Source organism: Vidua macroura, chromosome 4 (genome assembly GCF_024509145.1).
Source record: "Vidua macroura isolate BioBank_ID:100142 chromosome 4, ASM2450914v1, whole genome shotgun sequence".
NCBI lineage: Eukaryota > Metazoa > Chordata > Aves > Passeriformes > Viduidae > Vidua > Vidua macroura.
In genome coordinates this window covers 65,373,826-65,395,122 of record NC_071574.1, presented here as the reverse complement: position 1 = coordinate 65,395,122, position 21,297 = coordinate 65,373,826, and the positions used below count along the sequence as shown (strand labels likewise).

The 21,297-nt window shown below is 35.9% G+C and overlaps 1 protein-coding gene across 12 annotated transcripts in view; it reads right to left on the bottom strand.

Annotated features, from left to right (window-relative positions):
- Positions 1-21,297, bottom strand: part of LOC128806979 (DNA polymerase nu-like) — a 112,303-nt gene that overhangs the window by 83,734 nt on the left and 7,272 nt on the right. For 7 of the 12 annotated variants that reach the window (XR_008437000.1, XM_053976899.1, XM_053976897.1 and 4 more), the window contains 12 exons: positions 20,895-21,031; positions 18,041-18,174; positions 14,948-15,009; positions 11,754-12,236; positions 11,212-11,399; positions 9,330-9,442; positions 7,302-7,459; positions 4,702-4,770; positions 3,288-3,348; positions 3,020-3,084; positions 2,148-2,231; positions 1,659-1,748 (listed from right to left, as the gene is read on the bottom strand). Coding sequence is in view for 11 of the 12 variants with exons in the window: in XM_053976899.1 (XP_053832874.1) it covers positions 1,659-1,748; positions 2,148-2,231; positions 3,020-3,084; positions 3,288-3,348; positions 4,702-4,770; positions 7,302-7,459; positions 9,330-9,442; positions 11,212-11,399; positions 11,754-12,236; positions 14,948-15,009; positions 18,041-18,174; positions 20,895-21,031 (1,644 nt within the window). In the remaining variant the exon portion in view is untranslated. Of the gene's footprint in view, positions 1-1,658; positions 1,749-2,147; positions 2,232-3,019; positions 3,085-3,287; positions 3,349-4,701; positions 4,771-7,301; positions 7,460-9,329; positions 9,443-11,211; positions 11,400-11,753; positions 12,237-14,947; positions 15,010-18,040; positions 18,175-18,841; positions 19,027-19,676; positions 21,032-21,297 lie in introns of those variants that run through there. The other 5 variants (XM_053976906.1, XM_053976901.1, XM_053976905.1 and 2 more) reach the window with 5 other exon arrangements.

Genomic DNA, 21,297 nt, shown 5'->3' with positions numbered 1-21,297 from the left:
AATGTAAGAGAGAACACTATGGAAGTAGACAAAATAATACATATATATACACACATATATATTTATACACACACAATCCAAGAGGAGAATTTCTCCTGTTCATGCCTTAATAAAGGTTCCAGGAAAACTTCAAGAGAAATTCAAATTGTCAAATTAAAAACCAATGAAATAAAGCATATTTCTGATTACTTTGATTGGAAACTGCCAAAATTTCTGTTGAGAAAAAGAATTAAATTATTACAATAGAGATTGGATATTTATAAGTACAACAAAAAATACCTGGAACTACAATAGTCCAGGATGAAAAGCAGATGCAATTGTACTAAAATTTATATTTAAAATATAAGGTTTTTTTCTTGCTACCAGGGAGAAATTAACATCTTCAGATTAATTACCTACTATTTATGTCCTGGAGGGTTTCATCCTACCTTTCTCTAAATAACCAAGTCCCAGCAGTTGTTGGAAAGAGAATACTGGACTATATAAAAGCATTGCTTTGATTATAGCTACAAATCTTATGTTCCCACAAAAACATAAATTCTATTTCACTGTTACCTCCCATTTCCCAAGCCTCTCTGTCACCCTCCAGGATTACATGTCTGATATATGAAACTCCTTCTCCTTGAGTACTGTGTGGGTTTTATGTTTATACTGTTGAGGTTACTGGAGATCATATTTGGTAGCTCAGACACTTGACTGAATAGTAGAATTTCCTTCTTAAGAAATAAATATTACCCTTCTACTTTCCCCAAAGATGTTCATGTTCAGCAATGAGTTGTGCACTTTAACTCCTATATAAACTAGAGCAATTCAATCATGGCACCAAATCAGGTGCAGCTGCACGGAGGCTTTTTCTCTTCTAAAAAGAATCTCCATTGCTATTATTATCTTTACAAAATGATTTTTTAATGATCTCAGAAGGGGATCAAGAGCACCCTGACTCAGTTTGCAGATGACATCAAATTGGATGGAAGTGTTGATCTGCTGGAGGGCAGGAAGGCTCCATAGAGGAATCTGGACAGGCTGGATCAGTGGGCCCAAGGGTCTGAGGTTCAACACGGCCAAGTGCCAGGTCCTGCCCCTGGGTCACAACAACCCCTGCAGTGCCACAGGCTGGGGCAGAGTGGCTGGGAAGGGCCCCGTGGAAAAGGACCTGGGCGTGCTGGTTGACAGTGGCTGAACATGAGCCAGGTGTGCCCAGGTGGCCAAGAAGGCCAATGGCACCTGGCCTGGATCAGCAGTGGTGTGGCCAGCAGGACCAGGACAGTGACTGTCACCCTTTACTCAACAATGACTAACTGTTCTGTATTGGACCTTTCATTTCAAAAAGGACATTGAGGTGCTGGAGCAAGTCCAGAGAAGGACAACAGAGCTGGAAAAGGGTCTGGAGCACAAGTCTGATAAGGAACAATTGAAGGAGCTGGGGATGTTTAGCTGGGAGAAAAAGAGGTTCAGGGCAGAACTTCAGTAGCTGGTTTGTTTTTCCCCACCATGGAGTGCAACTTTCTTTTCTGGCATAAGTAACCGTAGCACAAATAGTACAACACAAAAATAAAGTACAATCATTAGAAAAAAATTTAAAAAATCACTATTTCACTGAATAACTTAGAAGTTTTGCTAAATCATGCAGCTGGTTTTAAAACCCTTCCCTGTCTCACCACAACTTCTGAGGTGGATACGAGCTGTTGTATTTCAGTTCTGTGAAGTTTCTCACACAGCGTATGGAGCTTTAACTTATCAAATAGTACCTAAAGTAAGAAAAAGACAATAAACCTTTCAGTGTTTCAAGTGTTGAAATAGAAAGGAAAATTACTGGGTGCTTGAACTTAAACAGAAAACAGGTTACAAGGTAAATAGAGTTTACTGTAGCAAAGAGAACTAACACAGAATTGAAATTCTTTATTTTTGAGCTATTGAAGCAGTGACATTTACTAAAAAAAATGCATAATTAATGTACATACAGTCAAATACGGATTATTCAACATTGTCCTATTTATGAAAAAACTGATACGTCCTTCATTAAAATCAGAAAATAATTAATAAAGAATAAGTCAGAAGTGGTAAGGATACATATGCTTTACAGTTATTCTGCATCAATAAATCTATAGAACATACACCTTAAGTAGAAATAGTAGAACAAATGATACCTCTCGGAGCTGACAACTGCTGGTCAAAAGGAATCGTTCTCCAGCAACCTCATGAGCCTCCTGTTCAAGCTCTTTGAGCCGCAACTATAAATTACAACATCAAAATTATTCTGCTCACACTATTATTTTCTTCAATATCTGCTGCTTCCAAGGTTAATGAGAATATTAGACCTTTTTTGAAAAATGGAGTACTTGAAATTGTGTAATCATTGCTGGCTATCAACATTTGGTTGAGTAGAGTGCTTATATATACTCCTTAATTTATATGCTTTATGATCTGGGAAGAGGATTTATTGTAGTAAGGAGTACCAACATTTGTGGTTAAAGAATTTAGGTTACTGAAGCCTACAGAGATTTGAGAGAAACACAGCTATGCAAATTATTCTGATAAATTGTAATCTGTCAGAACAATATGATTATCTAGTCAAATTTTATGTAACAAAATGAGATTCTCTTGTAGCTATTTTTATCAAAGAACACTCATTTAAAGAGTGCATTGTTCACAAAAAGAGGGAGAGAAGTCTATCACTTCTCAGGAAGACGGTTACTGAAAACTGTAGGTTCAGAAACAGTCATTACCATTTTTACTCTACAACACATAACCCAAAAGGATTTGCGCATTTTGCAATGCAATTTCAGTTCTGAGGCAAGGCTGATGACTCAAATGTGTCTTTTTACTTATGTAAATTAAATAGAGAAATATTCTAAAATGTAAATATAATTATTTCTATTTATAACAACATACTAAAAACACCACACTATTACATAAAATGTGACAAAAGTGCCTTCTCTTTTTAATCAGTTATCCTCAGTAAAAGCACGAAGATGATGCTATATAATTTTCAAGAAAAAAAAATTAATACAAAATTTACCCCTAGAATCTCTGATGTTTTTTTCAGTTCTTGTTTGTTCACATATATTTTGTGTGTTTCCATCACTGTAAATAAAATTTTAGGTTAAGAACATTGATAATTCACAATTTCAATCTTACATTTTTCTTAGACTGTAGAATGGAAACTCAAAGAGCTGTTATGAGGCTAAGATAACATTTCATATTCAGAGGAATTACATTCCACTTGAGCATAGTCAGCAGCTGTGTGAAAATAGTGAAGATTCATATTTTGAACTGAACTTTCATACCTGCCAGAATTTTGATAAGTGGAAGCTCTAATGTGCAAAATAAGTTCCACAAACCTTGAGCCTGTAAAGTAAGATATAAATACATTCTTCAGTACCAGTATTTCCCAGTGAGCAGTATTTCACTTTCTGTATATTCCCTTTTTACATAACAACACATGTTTGTGGCATGAAATACTACTTAGTGTAAATTATAGTATCTAAATGCTATCACTTCTTTTTGTGGGCAATAGGAATTTTGCAATAGTAACCATTTTGTACAAGAATGCTAATAAAGAAATATACATACATCTCCTTTTTTCTAAACAGTTTATTTTTAAAGCAAGCTTCATTATAATAGGACACAGTTATCCTTTTTCCTTTGTTCACTTGAACAATTAGGCAGCCATTCATAATTCATAACTTTGTTTTCATTAGGGAGAAAATAAGAGTTGAAAGGCTTATTACAAATTACTTACAGAGAACAGAAAGTCTGTTTTTCTAACCACTGAAGCAACCTGACTTGTCTAAAAACCCTTGGAAGCTCAATCTCAGCGTTCATGTGCCTTTGGTGTTTCCCTGCTGCCTCCCTTCATGGATTGTTCACCACACTGCTGATATCCACATTAACATGGCTCCAACACCTCATGGTCTAAGCCCTACACCTGCTACCAGCAACTTCAGAGATAATCCCTGGGAAACTATGATGCCCCTTCCACCAGAATCTGGGTGTATCCCTAAATTCTGGCACTTTTCCAGGCACATGATCACAGGCAGAAAACACACACACCCCAACAGATTTCTAAGAGATGCATTCTGAAGTGCAATAAGGGGTAAAATAGAATAAAAGAGTTCATTTGGAAGGGACCTACAATGACTATCTAGTCCCACTGCCTGGTCAACTCAGGGCTGACTAAAATTTAAAGTATATGATTAAGGGCACTGTCCAACTGCCTCCTAAACACTGACAGGCCTGGGCCACCAACCACCTCTCTGGGCAGCCTGTCCCAGCATGTGAACAGTGCTTGGTTAACACGATCTAGAACAAAAGATATACTGAGAGTTTTCATAAGCAAGGGATACATAGAAAAAAATAGCTATACTGTGTTCTACCTCTTTTAACACTTTTTAGACAGTAATATATAGATTTAAAAAACTAAAAAAAAAAGTCAATATTTTGAACCTTTCCTGTTCTCAGAATCTTCATTTAGTTAAATGTAGCAGAAGAAAAGTTTCTCCTAAAGATTAACCTTGATACCATCTCCTTCTAGAAAAAATGGCAAATTTAATGGGCAATTTATTTTAAATGTTGACTGCCAATGTAAACAACTAAGGACCGAAGCATTCTATTATTCTAATTTGAATGACAAATACATCATTAACTCTCTTTAATTCAATACTTATATAGTCATTCCTGAGCAAATTCTTTTTGTCTTACCTTTAAGCCATGAGCAAGGTCCATCATTACATTATAAAGCTTCTCCAAGTTCACACCTAAGTTTTGATACTGATATAAATAAACCAAACATAAATCAATAACTTTATTGCTAACAATACTCTAAATATTTTTAGCAATATATCTTTTTAAAAGGTATAAATTGTAAAAACGTGCTTTTCTGTATACCTTCTGTTAACATTTTAGAAACATTGTTAGATCTCTGTCAAACCCAAATCACAGCACTAGACTATGAACACAGCACTAGATTACAAACATTCAGATTTTGCCTGTTCCTGTATTTACTTTTTGTATCAAGTACAGAGTTTATCGATAAACTGCCTTTGACACTGAAGTCAGAGTTCCCTCACTACTTGTAAAATGAGGAAAAATTCCTTGCATTCTTTTTCTCATATAAGTACTGCCACTTTTGTGCCAGAACTGTTCATTTCCTTCACTTCTTTTCCGAGGTGCTCCACACAACACCAGGTCACCTCCTTCAATTGGTTAGAGTATCATTTTGAAATGTATACAAATATTGAGAAAGATTGTTAGCTCCAATAACATGACCATTAAATATAAACTTAATAAAGACTGACAGACAGCAGGCCTGGAAGGTAAGATGCAGAGGGCTCTCTTCAAAGCTGAAATATGCAGATCCACTGCATATGATGATGGCATGGTGATTATCCTTGTTCTAAAACAGTCTAGTCCATACTGCAGTGAAAACTCACCAACTTGTCTCCAAGAAACCTTGTCCATACCAACTTGTTCTGGAACAAACGAGCTGTCTCTGAAATACAGACAGCTTGCTTGATCCCTTTCTGGAGGTGGAAGAGAGCCCAGTGACAGGCTTCAAATGACACCAAAATTCCTCATCAGTAAATGCAGTGATGACAAGACCAGCATAATGTTTAGCACCTGTTCCAGCAAATGTTTCAGGGAGTGTGGACCATGACCACTTTGGCACAGCACCAAATATACAGACAAGCAGCAAGCAGCACATCCTTGTGCTAGAGGTGTGTGGGTGAGCTGTGGGCTACAGAATAAACCAGCAGTCATTCCAAGTACTGTGGTGGGTGGACAAGACTAGCACAAGACAGGGAGCTTCACTGAAGTAGTGAGGCACAAGATGATTTACCACTTACCACAGATCCCTCTGGCAGTATAGACAACTGTTAGGAATCTACCAGTAAAAACAGAACAAGAAGATTGAAGAGATAAACCTGGCAAAGAACCAGGAGACACAGGAAGAAGTGGAACTCTTTGAGCAAAGAGAAAAGCCAAAAAGGAAGTGTGAGAGTACAGGTGACAAATTAAGGAATAAGGAATGGGGGGGAATAGTCACAGGATATTACAAGGAGACATTAACTGGGAATTGAGTGAACAAGTCAGCATAAAGACACTGGAGATGGCTGTGGCAAGGAAACAAACTAGACCTGAAGTAGGACAGGAAGGAAATAAAATTTCAATATTTAACTCAGAGCTGGGAATCAGGATAACAAAGTTGAAAAATAACTAACAACAGATGTGATATCTGAAGAACAAAAGACTGAGTCAAGCTAAGGGAAGAGACAAGATTAAGGATGCTGACTCACAGCAAGGCCAGTGCACATAAAAGAATCATAGGTAACTTCTGTCTGTTTGCTTGTCTATTCCTACCCTAATAACTTAATTCATGAAGTAGCTTCTGAACAACTGCAGTTTACAGCCAATGCTTTCAAGTAAACTGCCTCTGCTTTTCTCAGAAATGTCTACACTGATGGGTAAGTGCCAGTACAACCAAACTCTGTCTATGCTCCAAGCTCTCTTGTATCCTACAAGTCCTATATTCATGGTACAATACTTGGTCTCAATGAGCAAGGCCTCTGAAAAGTGAAGGCAGAAAAAACCACATCATCTTATTCTTCAAACAACCTCTGAAAGCTAAAGTGCCCACAGTAGATCCCCATGGCCCAAAACAGATACAAATATTTTATAACACTCAGGAAATACATTTCAATAGAAATACAGAGGATATTTGATACAATACAGGAAGAACTTTCCATAGTGCAGGGAAAAAAGTTCATCATGCATTCTCTCACGCTGAGAGTTAAAATTCACAGATTTTTTTCATACAAATGCTTGAAGGTTGACATTTGACTCCCTGCTGTTTCTCAGCCTATGATGTGGTGTGTACCAGCTGTGAAATTTAGCAAAATTGTTAATAACAATCAACTAAATACAGGCTACAAGTGCACAGGAACTGGAGAACAAACATAGCATTAGATATTTTGGAAAGGAGAGTTGGAAATCATTTTGCAGGAAGGTGAAGAGAAAAAATATAAAGCTCTATATTAATTCTTTTTGTTACTGAACTTTATAGTTTTAAAGGAAAATTTTACAGCTGTTCCTGGAGAATGAGCTCCTATCTTGGTAAAGGAAGTAAAACTCCCCTTCTCCCCTTTCTTTCGATTTCCAACATGTCACATTAATAGAATAATTTTTTCCATTATAAAATCTATCCATTATCTATCTTCTTTTGCAAAATTTTCTAAGCAAAAGCAATTCTATTATCATTTCCTTCCCTTTTTAACCCAAACAATTGAAAACAAACTACTTACAGATATATTTCTCAAAGTGCCTGTATCTGTATTTTCTGCTCCCTTTGAAAAAGGCTTTTCAAAATACTTCTGTATTAAACACTCAAAGGAAGGAACTGTGTCACTGGGGTTTATCAGCCATGCTGCAATCCTTGGATCTAACACGACACTATTGGCAACTACAAAAACAAGTTATTCAAAATACTTAAATTACCTCCTATACTGAAAAATAGCTCTAAAGTTTTGCCCATCTTTCCTGCACACACACATCATAAAAGGACAAGTATTTACTCTACAAAAATATCAAACATTGAATTCGCAGCTGTAACAAATGGTCAATATCATGAATACACAGGAGGAAGTGGAGTATTGCACATTTTTGAAGAGTGCTGTTTTGTGAGGTTGGGGTGGATTTTTTTGGTTGGTTGTTTTTTTCAAGTTTTCAAATATAAGTAAACTTTTGGCTCCTTAGATTTACTGTAAAAACCTTCCTTTCTTAGAATTGAAAAACTTCAAGCTGAAGGTTTATTGATGAGAGTCTCCCTCTGGTACAGTTTCTTAATGTTGTTACTAACTTGACTGATATCCACAAAATTGCTATTGGGGATCAGGGAGAGATTTACTTCCTAGCAATCAGACCAAGATTGTTAATGTATATAAAAATTCACATATGGGTGCACAAGGCATTGTTGCCAAAACTCAGAACCTTTTGTTCTTCAGCATCATATGTGCTTACACTGCAGCCTCATGTTCACATAGATGGATAGGATGGGCCAAGCCCAGTGCTGTTTCATTTTCCTTTGAACTACAATCTCAACATGTATCCTGCAGTTCTACAAAGAACAGGGGAAACTAATAACTAGACTGCTTTGTGATAGATTCAAAGATAAACTTAAGTATCCTCTTCAGTAACCCCTAAGTAAGTTCAAACCATTTGTTTGACTTACAGGTACATTTCTAGAGAACTCCATGCTACACAACCTTGCAGACTCAGTTACCTGGAAGCAAATTTTAATGTCCATCATGCAAGTTAAAGCTACAGGACTACTCTAAAGAGAATTTAAGGGATTTTGTTTGTTTTGTTGGACCTTTGTTTGCTTGTTTTTTTAATAGCAGAAATAATGTGTGAGAAAGCATTAAATTTCAAAGTTTAAAAGCCTAAACAAGAATTGTGTTTGTTACTAGAAACTTCAGATTCAAATCCCATGGATCAGGTACTATCAAGTACTTCCTGTTTGTACAAGTTATAAAACTGTCACTATTGCCAGTCCCATTATGATATTTCTTTTCCCACTTTTCCCATTCCCAGTGCTGGTTTTTGTACAGATCCTCACTGTGATTTACTGAAACTTTTCAGATGCTGAACACAAGCTGATATATCTTCATAGAGAGAGCCCTTCCTGCAAGGTCACACGCACTTTTGCAACTCACTCAGCAGCTATTTCACAGAATGACTAGGTTGGAAGAGATCTTAAAGATCACTGAGTCCAATCCATGCCCTAAACAACACCTCAACAATTTGATATATGGAACCAAAAAAACCCAAAACAAAAAAGACATTATATTTACATCTTATGCTTGTTGTTAATAATTGCTTTTAAATCCACAGAGAAGAGTTTTACTTGTTTCTATCAAAAGAACATGGGCCCATTCAAGTGATTCTTAATTCTGACAACTATGAGTATCTCTGGGATTTATTTTAGCCCTTCCTTTAAGCAGAGGAAATTTTTTCCTAGGGAATATGAAAAATGAAGTAGTTTGGCCTTTTCAGCTATAGTCAGGACTGTGTTGAAAGCTTTTGTTTCCACTAGAAGCTATCCTTAAATTACTCAATGATTTAATTCCTACTCTGAGAAGAACATATTATCTTGACCTGCCAAGCCTCTGGTCACAACCTCCCCCAAGAAAGGTGTTCTTTTGTATGGTACTAAACTCTGTTTTTCAATATATTACTTAACCACCAATTTAGTTATTTCTACACTCAGTGATTTTAACAGAAACACCAATAGCACAGAGATTACAGGATGAGATCACAGATTCAATACTTGCCTTGTTTCCAGCTGATTTCATTACCATAAATTTGAAGTAGAGTCCTCAGGAAATCTTTTGCATTGAAGCAAATTATTGGAACTTTGCACTGCAGCATTTGAAACAACACTTGCCTGCACAGAAGTAGTTCATTTACACACTATACTGCTCCTAGATTAAGTCAATCTATTTACTTTGTTCTTTTAATTAGCACCTAATACTAAACAGTTAACCCAAGACACTTCCTTATTCCTATAAGAACAGAATACTGCATTTGAATATTAAATTCTCAATTCAGTAATCCTCAAAGCGATGTTCTATAAGAAATTAAAACATCCTAGCAGATATGCTTTATCACACATACATAAAGAAAACAAATCCTTGTTTAACTCTTAAGTTCAACCTTAATCCAAAACACCAATTAGCATCCCTGTAATACTCCAATATACCCAAATAAGATCACAGAGGCTAAATTGATGTAGCATAATAAAACACTGATTCACTGATTTTAAAGTTACTAGACAATTTAAATTACCATAACTGCCCTGGGTTAATATGCTGTTTAAATCCAAAATGCTTCATGTTTGTCATGTATTTCCATACCTCTTGAAAATGTCTATAATTCCCTCATTCATGATATTTTAAATAGATATAAACAACTACATACATATTAGTATATAGATTTACCAACTATGTGTGTCATTTTTTTAAGTAAGTTATAATTTGGGCAATATAGAAAAATAATAGTTTTTATAAAGTATTTTTAATGGTATAAGACCTAATACATCCAGGGTTTGGACATATTAGAAATCACATAGATCACAAGGTATTGCTGTATGCATTATAGATCCATTCTTAAACAATTGCACTATTCTTACAATAAGTAATTACCCATAGATTTCACTTAAATGCTAATACTCTTAGCAAATTTTTACTGTTCATATGTACATGCTTTACTGATGTTATTCTCAGTTCACAACAACCTATATTCAAGCTGACAACATGTTATTAAATTGCTTTTCATGTAACCCAAATATTACAGTGGAGAAGCAAAGCCATGACTTGTTTCAAGCAGAGGAAGAGATGCAACTAAGAACCAAGTCTCACATCTTGAAATTGATGTTTTGTAATTTAATAATCCAAATTCAGCAGTTTACAGTAAGACAGCAGTTACTGAAAGTCATAAAATATTCTGGAGTTTTAACATGCAGGAGTATTACATCTAGGAATTGGATTCAGTTCTCATTTCCCCTTTTTGGGATATGATTTTCAAGTTAATAGGAATAAAAATGGACTTTGGTTATAGTAACTGGAAATTTAAAACATAGTCCAATTTTTTATTAAAATTTAGTAAAAGTATTAAGCAGATACATAAAGCCTTTACTTCCAAAATTATACTGTATTATTACTGAATATTAGTAAAACTTCATCTGGAATGTCAAGTCATTAAAAAAAAAAAACCTGTGCTAAAAAGATTTAAAGTATTAACAAAGCTCAGAAAGGGTGTTTATCACAATAATGTCCATCAAAAATGTACTAGGTAAGAAATGCAGTTCAGGAAATGGAAGATAAAATACAAGAAAGATAAACCTGGACAAAATATATTCTTTGGTGCTGTCCAGCTTTAACAGCTCATAAAGGATTTGCAGGTGAATGTAAACAGCTCCTACCAGAATCCCAACCTAATTCTGCAAGGGCTGCAGTCAGTGATATGCTGAGTCCAAAGGAAAAGTCTGTTCTTATTTGGCTTTTATTAGCCCAGACTTGATACAGAACTAACATAGCCAAAATGAAATTCAATGAGCCTGACATGTAAGGAGATTGGACCTGGGCTAAGTAACCAACATCATTACAGCTGAAAGCATATGTAAAGCAAAAGAGTATTTTTCCTACATGCTCTCACCAAGAAAATTTCTTGTGAACTTGTTCTTGGTCCCAGAGAGATGACTGTTCAGTTTTTAAATAAATTAATTTATCATTTTCATTTGCAGCATTCCAAGTATAGCCAGTTGAAGTGTGACCTGGAGGACAAGGCTGATCAGTCTGATTCTTCACCAGCACAACAACTCCTTTTACTGATGAGGTAGAGGCCTGTTAAGCATAATTACAATAGTGTTTCCTCTGACAGATTTTGTGCAATCCTATAAAGAAAAATTCCCAAGAATTTTACAATATGAAACCTATTATGTACACTACAGTCACTGCATTCACCATTGACACAGTAGAGAAGCATGCAAGTGTTTCAGCCTTGAAACAAAAATCCTAGTGGTTTCATTTTCTCTAAGTTTTACTTGGTAGTTGAAAATAAAATGTAATCTAACTGTACATTTTGGTATGTCATACACAAAAGTGCTGCCAATGAACATGGGTTTGTGATTATCAGTCACATGCACATTCAAATGGTTCTACAGAAGTGACTCTAAAGAAACCCCATCCTTCACTAACCTGCTCAGAGTTGAGTTGTGAAGAACCATCTTGAAATATCATAGTAGTGATAAAAGCTGCTGCCTGTTGTATAGTTGCAAGGAGTTTGCTTTTTTCTTCACATCCTAAACTGCTGATATCACAAGGATACTTTCCAGAAGACTTTTTTTGCCCAGGAGTACAGCTTCTTTCATGTAAGAACATGTAGGTATTTACATGCAATCTTCTTGTTTTCTCTGAACAAGATATAGACACATCTTGCTTTCTTTTAAGAGGAATAGCTATTTTGTTTTCCTCATCCTTCAGGTTTTTTTCTTCTACTGAAAGACTTTTTTCTTGACATCTCCATTTTGGGAACCCTGAATCCTGGTAACAGCTCAATATTTTGGTATCTTGACAGCCAAGTATTTTATCCCTATGCACTGTCCTGACTATCTGACCAGCTGTTCTTTTTTCAGGGCTGACAGTTGTTTTTAATATGGCAATTCTGGAATCACAATCCTCCTGGGAAAATCAGAAATTTTTAGCAAACCAACTATTTGACTTATAAGGAGAAACTAAAAATTGCACTAAGTTAATTTAGATAAGCTTTCAAGAAAGCAAAATTCTATGAAAAACTGTTGATACTAACAAAAGAGAGCCAGTTTAGGGGAACCATATTACATAAACCAAAATTCAAATATGTATCAGTAGAGATTTTGTTGACATATACCATTTACATCCACAACCACTTCTTTTTAATGTCATATTAGTCCAACACTAAAAATTGCAAATTAACTGTAAGAGGTATCTAGTCCAGTAGCCTGTCTTCCACAGTGACAAGGTTATTATTGTCTGAAGAGGGAAGAGACCCTTCATCTTTAGCTTCAATATTCAGAACTCTTTTCATGACAGCTTCGTTTGTTACAGAACTTTTGGCAAGGGACTTTAATGGGACTTAACTTTGGAATCTCAAGTATGTGAATCAACTGGATCCCTTCAAGCAACTTACAGGATTGCAAGACATAAAAAATACATTAAAAAGTTGCACTGAAGTATTATGAGCTGTATGAATAAGTATTACATTCTATTCTGTTTAATTCAATATATCCAGAACAGTTTTTCCTACTCCAGATAGTCCCTGGATCCCTCTAGAGCAGAATGCTACTGAACAGCATTAAGCAAGATGCTGCATGGTAGTGCTTGAACTCTACTCCTCCATCCTTATTTCCTTCAGAAATTTCCTTGCTATGCTACTGGCCCTAGTGCTTTCTTACTACTTATTTTGCCAGTTCCTTCTACAAACTCCTCAGCAGAAATAGATCCTCTGCCTTGATTTCATGAACAATGACTCTGGAATGGCAACCAGTGACCCTTCCAAGATTCCCAAGGTAAATGTGTGTTTAACTATTTATAGATAGACAGATTTACATCTTCCTTCAATACTTTTTATGCCTCAATCACCAATAGGCCTTAGAGGAGCTGGCAAGCTTTCTACTCCTGAAGCATTTGAAAAAATTATGTATTAGTGATGCATTTGCAAGCTTTTCCTCAAAGTTATTTTGAACTATACCATTGTATATTTCATTTAACTTAGTCAAATGAGGACAGTATAGAATAATACAAATTCTGCTAAGCTCACAATTTTGCATGATGACATTTTTTAGTAGTCTCCTTCATACTGTATCTTAGCCATACTACTTTTTCCAGATACAATTTAGTATTCATTTCAAATCATCAATATTCTGCTTTGAAAAAATCCCTATACTACCTACAAATGTTCTGGGTTTGGAGGACAATTCCATATAATTTCTTTTAAAAGCTTCTTTGATTTTATATAGTTTTCTTTTTGAAAATTAAGCATTAATGTCTTGCCTATCTTTCAATGCTTCCTTAAACCAGTTCCCATATTCCCAGACCTTAGAACTATAGAGTTAAGTGATGAAAAAGAACAAAGACTGCTTTAGATACTTCACAGGATCAACTCTACAGCAAAAGTACAATTACAAGGTTCTAAGTAAATAGGAAAAGGAAGCTAATTCAGCTTCTGCTACTACCAAAATGAATAGTGGCTGTTCTGAATGAAGACAAATTATTGGACTTTTGCAATGCTAATCAAAAGGTGGGCCCTATAGAGTTACCAAAAGGGGAAAAAATCATATTACAGAAGGGCCAAATGTTTAAGAGCCATAGAAAGACAACTAATTCACTCAAGTGAATTCACTCCAGACAAACTGCAAATAGTTTTATCATTTAACACAGCAAAATTTAAATTAGGACACTCTAGTAATTATAGAACCAGGAATAAGCAATTCTTTTTTAAAGGTTCAAAAAATATGAACAAAGGAATTTAATTATCAAGTCAGAATAATACAGCTGGAACTACAATTAACCACAGAGAGAAACAGCAGCTTCCATGAAGAACTGACCTTCTATTAGAAATAATGACATGGCTGGAAGTAGAGAAAATGACTCCCAGGATGTAGTTTCATAATTTATGTCAATGTAGGAAGATCTCATTAGATGCAGCAAGTCAAAATTAGAGTGTCACCATTACAAAAAGGGGTTCACTCCTTTCTATGTGCACCCACAGCTGCAGAAGCGCCTGTGAGCCAGTGTAATTTGTAGGCAACTTTCTCATTCCACACAAGGCATCAGTTTTCTGCATCTTGAGCAACCTGAATGGAATTGAAGTGTGCAACATGCACCAGAGTGAGAGTACAGAAGGCTGTGACATTTGCAGCTGGGATTAGTTGCAGCATCTGCAACTCATCCATCAACTCGATGGATTTTACAAGCAAAGCCTGAGCTGGGGCTGCCACAGTTAACTGTTCCCACTCTGCACTGGCACTCACACACCAAACCAAATTCAGAGAAATTATTAAACCCAAAATTAAGCTTCCTAATACAAAGTAATTTTTCATATGAATCATCTCACTTATGATCGTTCAGTAACAGGAGTCTGAGAACATTTCTAAACTCTGGTGACAGTCCGAATGTGGCAGCCTCATTTCTGATCAATCTGTCATAAAAGACCAACTTCCTGTGAAAAGTGAACAGAAGTTGGGCCCAGACTCTCATAGGTCAAGTGTAAAATAGGACAGAGGAAGTTACCTGAACTATGGTTGTATAAAATGTATCATGATAAAGCTTCTTATGAAAGAACCAATCTGTAACTTCAAACCTGCTACAAGAAGACTGCTTTTAGTAGTTTTTAATCTTAAAAAAATGCTTGCCTTTTCATTTCTCAGATGTGCATCCTTAAAACCTAGTTTATTTTCCTTTGTCTTCTCTACACCTTTAAAAAAGAAGAAACAATTTATAATACAAATTAATCTGCAAGCAGCCCATTTACAATACAAATAAATCTGCAACCGTAACTTAGGCTTCATATAGGGTTATATTACTCACACTTTTACCAAACCTGAAAGAATTGTAAAAATATTTCCCTCAACAACCATTTATCAAGTTAGTATTCAGGCTTAAAAGGGCCCTGCAGGTTCCAAAATATGCATATGCAAAAGACTGCTCTGTCACCATTAAGAAAAAAATTACTTAAAATTCACTACAAAGCAGAAAAATATTTTCCATCAAATTCAGAGGAAGCATTACAATAATTCTGTAATTATGTGCCTCTTTCAAGAAAATATAACTCATTTTCATCACAGTAAAGCTGAGGGTATGAGCACGAAGGAAAAAAAGACAAAAATCCAAACTCTAGAAACTTTACATAGCTTAACTGTTTTCTTGGAATTTGGCAGCAGAATTCCACAAAACCTTTGTTCTATAAAGCATTATTTGTATTTTGAGTTTAGCATATCATGTTTTACAAACTGACCATGTTTCACCTGCAGGGGATAATTTTTTCACATTGCTTATCTTGCAACAGAACAGGCATTTTAAGACCAGGTAAGAGAGAGCAAGGAGATCTCAGACATGACAAACTGACAGGAAGATAAGGTGATAGTCCCATGAGAAGCAGGCCCGCCACCAGTGCTGGGTCTGACACAGAGCACAGCACAGCTGGGAGCCTGGGCCCCCACTGAACTGCCAGAGACCTTTAGCCCATGGCTCTGAAAGCACAGATTCTGCAGTTCCAAGAAGATTTTGCAAATGCACCTCAGACTCACACCATGGCAAGTGAAACCACGAGGACATGTGTTTCTTTTCTGCCTTAACACTGTCCACAAGTCCCAAGAAGAGGAGAAGCAAGTGAAAGAGCCAGGGGTAACAGGCTAGCAGTAATTACCTCAGTGGGTACAGAAAGAGGAACAGGGAAAAAGAGAACTCCCCTGAAGTGCACGTGTCTCCAGAGTTTGTAACTAGTTGGGATTCCTTTATGTCTCAATTATCTTATTGCCCAGCCAAAAGGCACCTCACAGGTGAAGTATGTATTTTGTCTCCCCATACTGAGTACAACAGTGAACTGCTGCTGTCAGCTATGAATTGGCATTACCAGCAGCAAGACACTTTCTGAAACAAAACAATGGTGTTGACCAAAGTCAAACAAAGCATAAGGTGATCTATTTCAATTTACTAGAACTGTTTTTAAAAACACTTGTCTGGGCAAATCAAGACCTTTGTCTACATAAGAAAATAAGCTTATTTATGCATGTTGGTGTAAGTGTATAATCAGACACTGAGCTCCAGCTCAAACTTCTAACCTAAGCTGTTAGAACAGGCAATATGGCACAGCTGTGTTTGTAGCTTCAAACTTTTACCTTTGTTTTTTCAACACTTTCTACAACAATGAGATAATAAATTAAGAGTGATAGTATCAGAGTTTACCTTCAGTGCTTTTAATTGTTTTACAGCTAGACACTTTTCCTTGACAAATCCAATCCCCAGAGAAGGTGATGAGGATTACATTTCTCTCCTCCAGCACATAATAATCAGTATGACAGGCATTGAAGAGATCTGCAACTTCCAGTTTCAGAATTATGACAAAGTATCACCAGATGGCAGCAGAAACCCGTCCCTGCCTTCTAGCTCCTCAAGGCTTGATGGAAAGATTAGAGCTCCACTGCCAGGATAACCACAGAATTTCACCAACTAGGTCAACATTGCAGATATTTGTTGAGCCCAATATTTACCTTCTAAAGACAAACATTTTTTCCATTAAGTAGAAATAAAAATTTTAAAATCTATAAAATACAGTTCAAGGCAGTCTGAAACAGACCAACTAACATCGGAGGTTTGCAGTCGTTTTTGGTTTTTTAAGAGGCAAACTTTTTACAGACCCACACTAAAGATATACATGTATATATGTATATATGTATGTGTGTATGTATGTATGTATGTATGTATGTATGTGTGTGTATAGGCATTGACAAGGTAGCAAGAGAAGTAAAATATCAAACTGAGGCTAAAAAGAAATAGAATGTTCTTTAAAATCATGATGTACCATACACAATGTATACAATGTGCCATGTACAATAAAATCAGATGTACCATATACAATGTAACATTTTTAAATTAACTCATCCCACATTTCTTTAAATGTGTATCACTGATTTACACAGTGATGAACTACTATGTTTGTCACTGCTACACCACCAGGCTCCACTGATCCAATACTTTACTGAACCATAATATACAACAGCAGCTGCAAAAACCATGGTGTACACAGGAATAAATGTTAGATTTAAAGCTTATTGATCAGATAAGATTCCAGGATCAGGAGAAAACAGACAACTGAAAGTAAGCAAAACTCTTTAACTTTCTACTTCTTTCCAGAGCCAGTTTGACTGACTGTGACTTGCACAGAACTGAGAATAAAACCTGCACCTTGCTAAACCTCCCTAGTGTCCACAATGTTCTACATCTGCTGAGGCACTTTTAACATTACCTCATTTGTTCTTTCACTGGACTTTTGTTCACTCTTCCCCCAACAATTTCACAAGGAGCACACTGCTAATGAATATGTATTTTAAGGACAGACAGGAGTCTGGAGAGCTCACAGGTTTCTTGTTAAGTTCCTAGTATCTCCAGTGATCTTTAAATATCCAGTCCAGAGTCAAGTTAATGTATGCATCTAATTTACAACATTGTAGTACTTAAGGAACAGTTTGAAATTCCCATATAATTCTGTACCAGACAACAGGAAAAGGAGAAAAAAATTAAATTTGTGGTACCATTCTTTGCACTCACATAACATTATTGAATCAGCAAAGTCCCAGCAAATGTCAGTTACAGCTTAATTCCTCTTCTAAACCTGTAAACCTAGAGTCTCACCTTTTCTTTTTCTCTATTTAAAAACAAGGACTAGAGGTTTGATACTGTTGAGTTTTAATTTTTCAACAGAAAAACACAGGCTAAATTTTACTCACTCTGGTTATTTTCTCTGTTAGTCTGAGCTTCTACAGGAATAGACTGCAAAGCTGTCATAATCCTCTGAGCAATATTAGATAAAGGCACTTTAGAAATCTCACATCCTATGTACCGCTCCATTTCTAAGGTTAAACTGAAACACAGAACACAAATTAGGAATTTATCAGGGCCATGAGTAATTCTCATTTTTATTCTGTTGAAATTAAAGACAAAATATAGTGAGCCTGTTTAGCCATTCGTTCTCAATGGAAAACTACATTTGCTCCCAGACATGCCTATCAGTACTGTATTGGAAATAAAAATATACTAATTTACAAAAACAAATCTCTTTGAAACAGTGGTTTAATACACCAATTAAAAAAATCAGCAGTCCTAAGTACAGCTAACTTGTACTAAAAGAAAATAAAATCTGACAAATAAAACAAGAAGTATCTATGTCTGAGATACATTCCCCCTCCCTCCATCTTTACATGCTAGGCTGTATCTAGCATGTGCTTACAGTTACTGTTACTAGTGTCTGGATTTATCAGGAAAGACATAATTAACTTTCAAGTAATTGCCAAAATTAAGCCAACACAAGATTAAAGAAACAAGCAATACTATCACAATATACAGCCATTAGTTATGTGCTGTTTCAGAAAATATTTATAATAAAAGACCTCTACATCCTTAAATTTTGTATAATTGATGCATTCAAACACTGCTATATATTGGTAACTTTAAAATAGCTACTATAGCTTGTCAATTTAAGAAACTGCGCAGCAACATTTATAGTTTCTACAAGCTTTGACCACAGCTACTGTTGTTGTAAATGTTATCCTTTTCTGAAAAGGAGCTGGCTTTCCAGCTGACCTGTCCATATTTTGTAATATCTACAAAATACTTTGGAGAATCCTTAGGTACAACGCGCTCTGGAGAAGCACAAGTAATGGTGTCCATACTGATGACTTGTTGTTCGACAGTTAGACCAGAAGAATGTGTAAAACTTGACACAAACACAAGAGAAACATCCAGCATTTAAAAAATACTTCAAGGATCCAAGGTGTACAAATTAATCACTCTACCAAAACCTGCTGTTCACTCAACTATTCCTATACAAGTGGGTAGCTAGAGTCCTGTTACTCTGGTCTTCTCCCACTAGATCCAGTGCATGAGCACACTGTCAAACTTAACCATCAGCAAACAACAGCTCCTCTGCCTACACAGAAATATTTTTCTTGGCTCAAGACCACAGGTACATTGCACCTTTTAATAATTACAAGTCCAAATATTTGCATCCAATTTAAAGAGGAACATCCATCGTGCTGCATTAGCACTGGCTATGTCCCTCTAGTTCTAATTAGTAAGCATGTGAAGGAAAGGGTGAGAGGTGGAATGGCTTTCTTTTCCCTGACATTCCAGGAATAAGAAGTACAATCCTTCCCTGCACTCAACTCCTCCTCACTTCTATGCCTAAGAGCAACACTTCTTTCCTACACAGGGTTAAACAGCTCCCTGACTTCTCAGGCTGAGAAGCAGCAGTCACAGCCCCAGGGGCAGATCAAAATACAAAATATAAAATATAAAGACACCATGCCTGAGAACAGGTCTAGAAAAACCCACACAGATTCACCATAAATATTAACCACACTGAACTGAATTGACAGAATTGGCATTTAATAATATACACAAAGTATAAAGTTGAGCAGCTTGAAATCCAGACAAAGACATCCAACCAGTAAGCTAAAAAAATTACACATTTAAAAATAAGTTATAATCACATAGAAGTTAAAAGTGTGCCATCAAAATAGTTTTAAGACTACTGTTACTGAATTTAAACAAATATACTAACCACTATCAATATGTACAGTGCTTGAAAGCAAGCACAGCTGATCCCATCAAAATATAAAAGATTGGAAGTTATTGTACTATAAAAGCCTATTTAGTTCCATTGGTATATTAGGAAGCTATATAAAAATTTGATAAATGGGCTAACAATGCACATGAAAGCACAAGTATGAAAGCATCAGCCCTCTGAATTGAAATGCCTATCATTATAAATTATAAGGCAAACTCAGAAGTACAAAAGATAAATTTAAAATTCTTGTTCATTGACAAGCCACAATTAGTATAGACTGTTTTCAATGGAGAAGACAGGCCATAAGTTAAATTAAGAGATATTAAAATGGTCTTAAAACAGATGGTCTTGGTAGTTAAAACAGATTCTGGTACATATTCCAGCACATTTCTAACAAAACCAAGTCTTCTTAGAAGAACTGTAAGGGAAACAAGCATGGAATATCTGCTGCCTTTGAGAACTCTCCTCTTCACTATGAGCACATTACATCCGTGTTCCAAAATCTGGAAAGCCTTCTCCACATTCATTTTGCAGTTCAAAAAGTTCTTAGCATGCAAAAAGACTTAACTCAAGGGTTCACATTCCTATTGATGCTATGCTATGTGCAGCAGAAATGAACACACAGGCCAGCAGAAGAGCAGCCTGAACATACTTCTTTCAAATAACCAACAATTACTTCATATCCAAGAGTTCTGACAAAACTGGGATTGAATTCAGCAGGCAGAAGAAGCCATAAAGCAGCACACAATCTCAGCTGGTAACAGTGGCAGTTAAGATTCACTGCAGTGGCAGGTAAGTGTCAGCCTTGACAAGCTAATGCTTATTATTCCATAAACTCATCGACAGTTTACATGAACATTTTCCTTTCTTAAGAGTACATTGCTGTTTAGACATTAAGAACTGCACTGGTTGTGAAATTCTCATCTTCCAGACCACTGGCTTTAGCCTGAGACTGCTGCTCAAGCTTTTCTACCATCTCTTTCAACTGCTCTTCATCTTTGAAAAAATACACATACAAGTCTCTTTCCATCTGAAGCAGCCTATTGGACTCTAAAAAGCTTCTCTTCGACTTCAAATCAGCAACCAGATCCTTAAGGAGACGATTTAGCTCATCTAAATCCACTTTCAGTTGGTGAAACTGCTCATTAAGTTCCTAACAAAAAATAAAAGACAAAAAATTATTACTTTTCTATTGTTAATATACTAGCCGAACTACAGGTTTTTTTTGCTTTGGGAAGCCATTTGTTTGTAATCAAAAAATAATCACAAAAAAAACAGCAACAAAGATAAGGGATTCCATTCAATATATGTAATTTTTGAGCTCCATGTAACAGAACTCATATCGTATTATGCAAATGTAATTTCATTTACTTGTTGACCAGATGAGTTAAGACCATAAGAATCTGAACCCGACCTAGA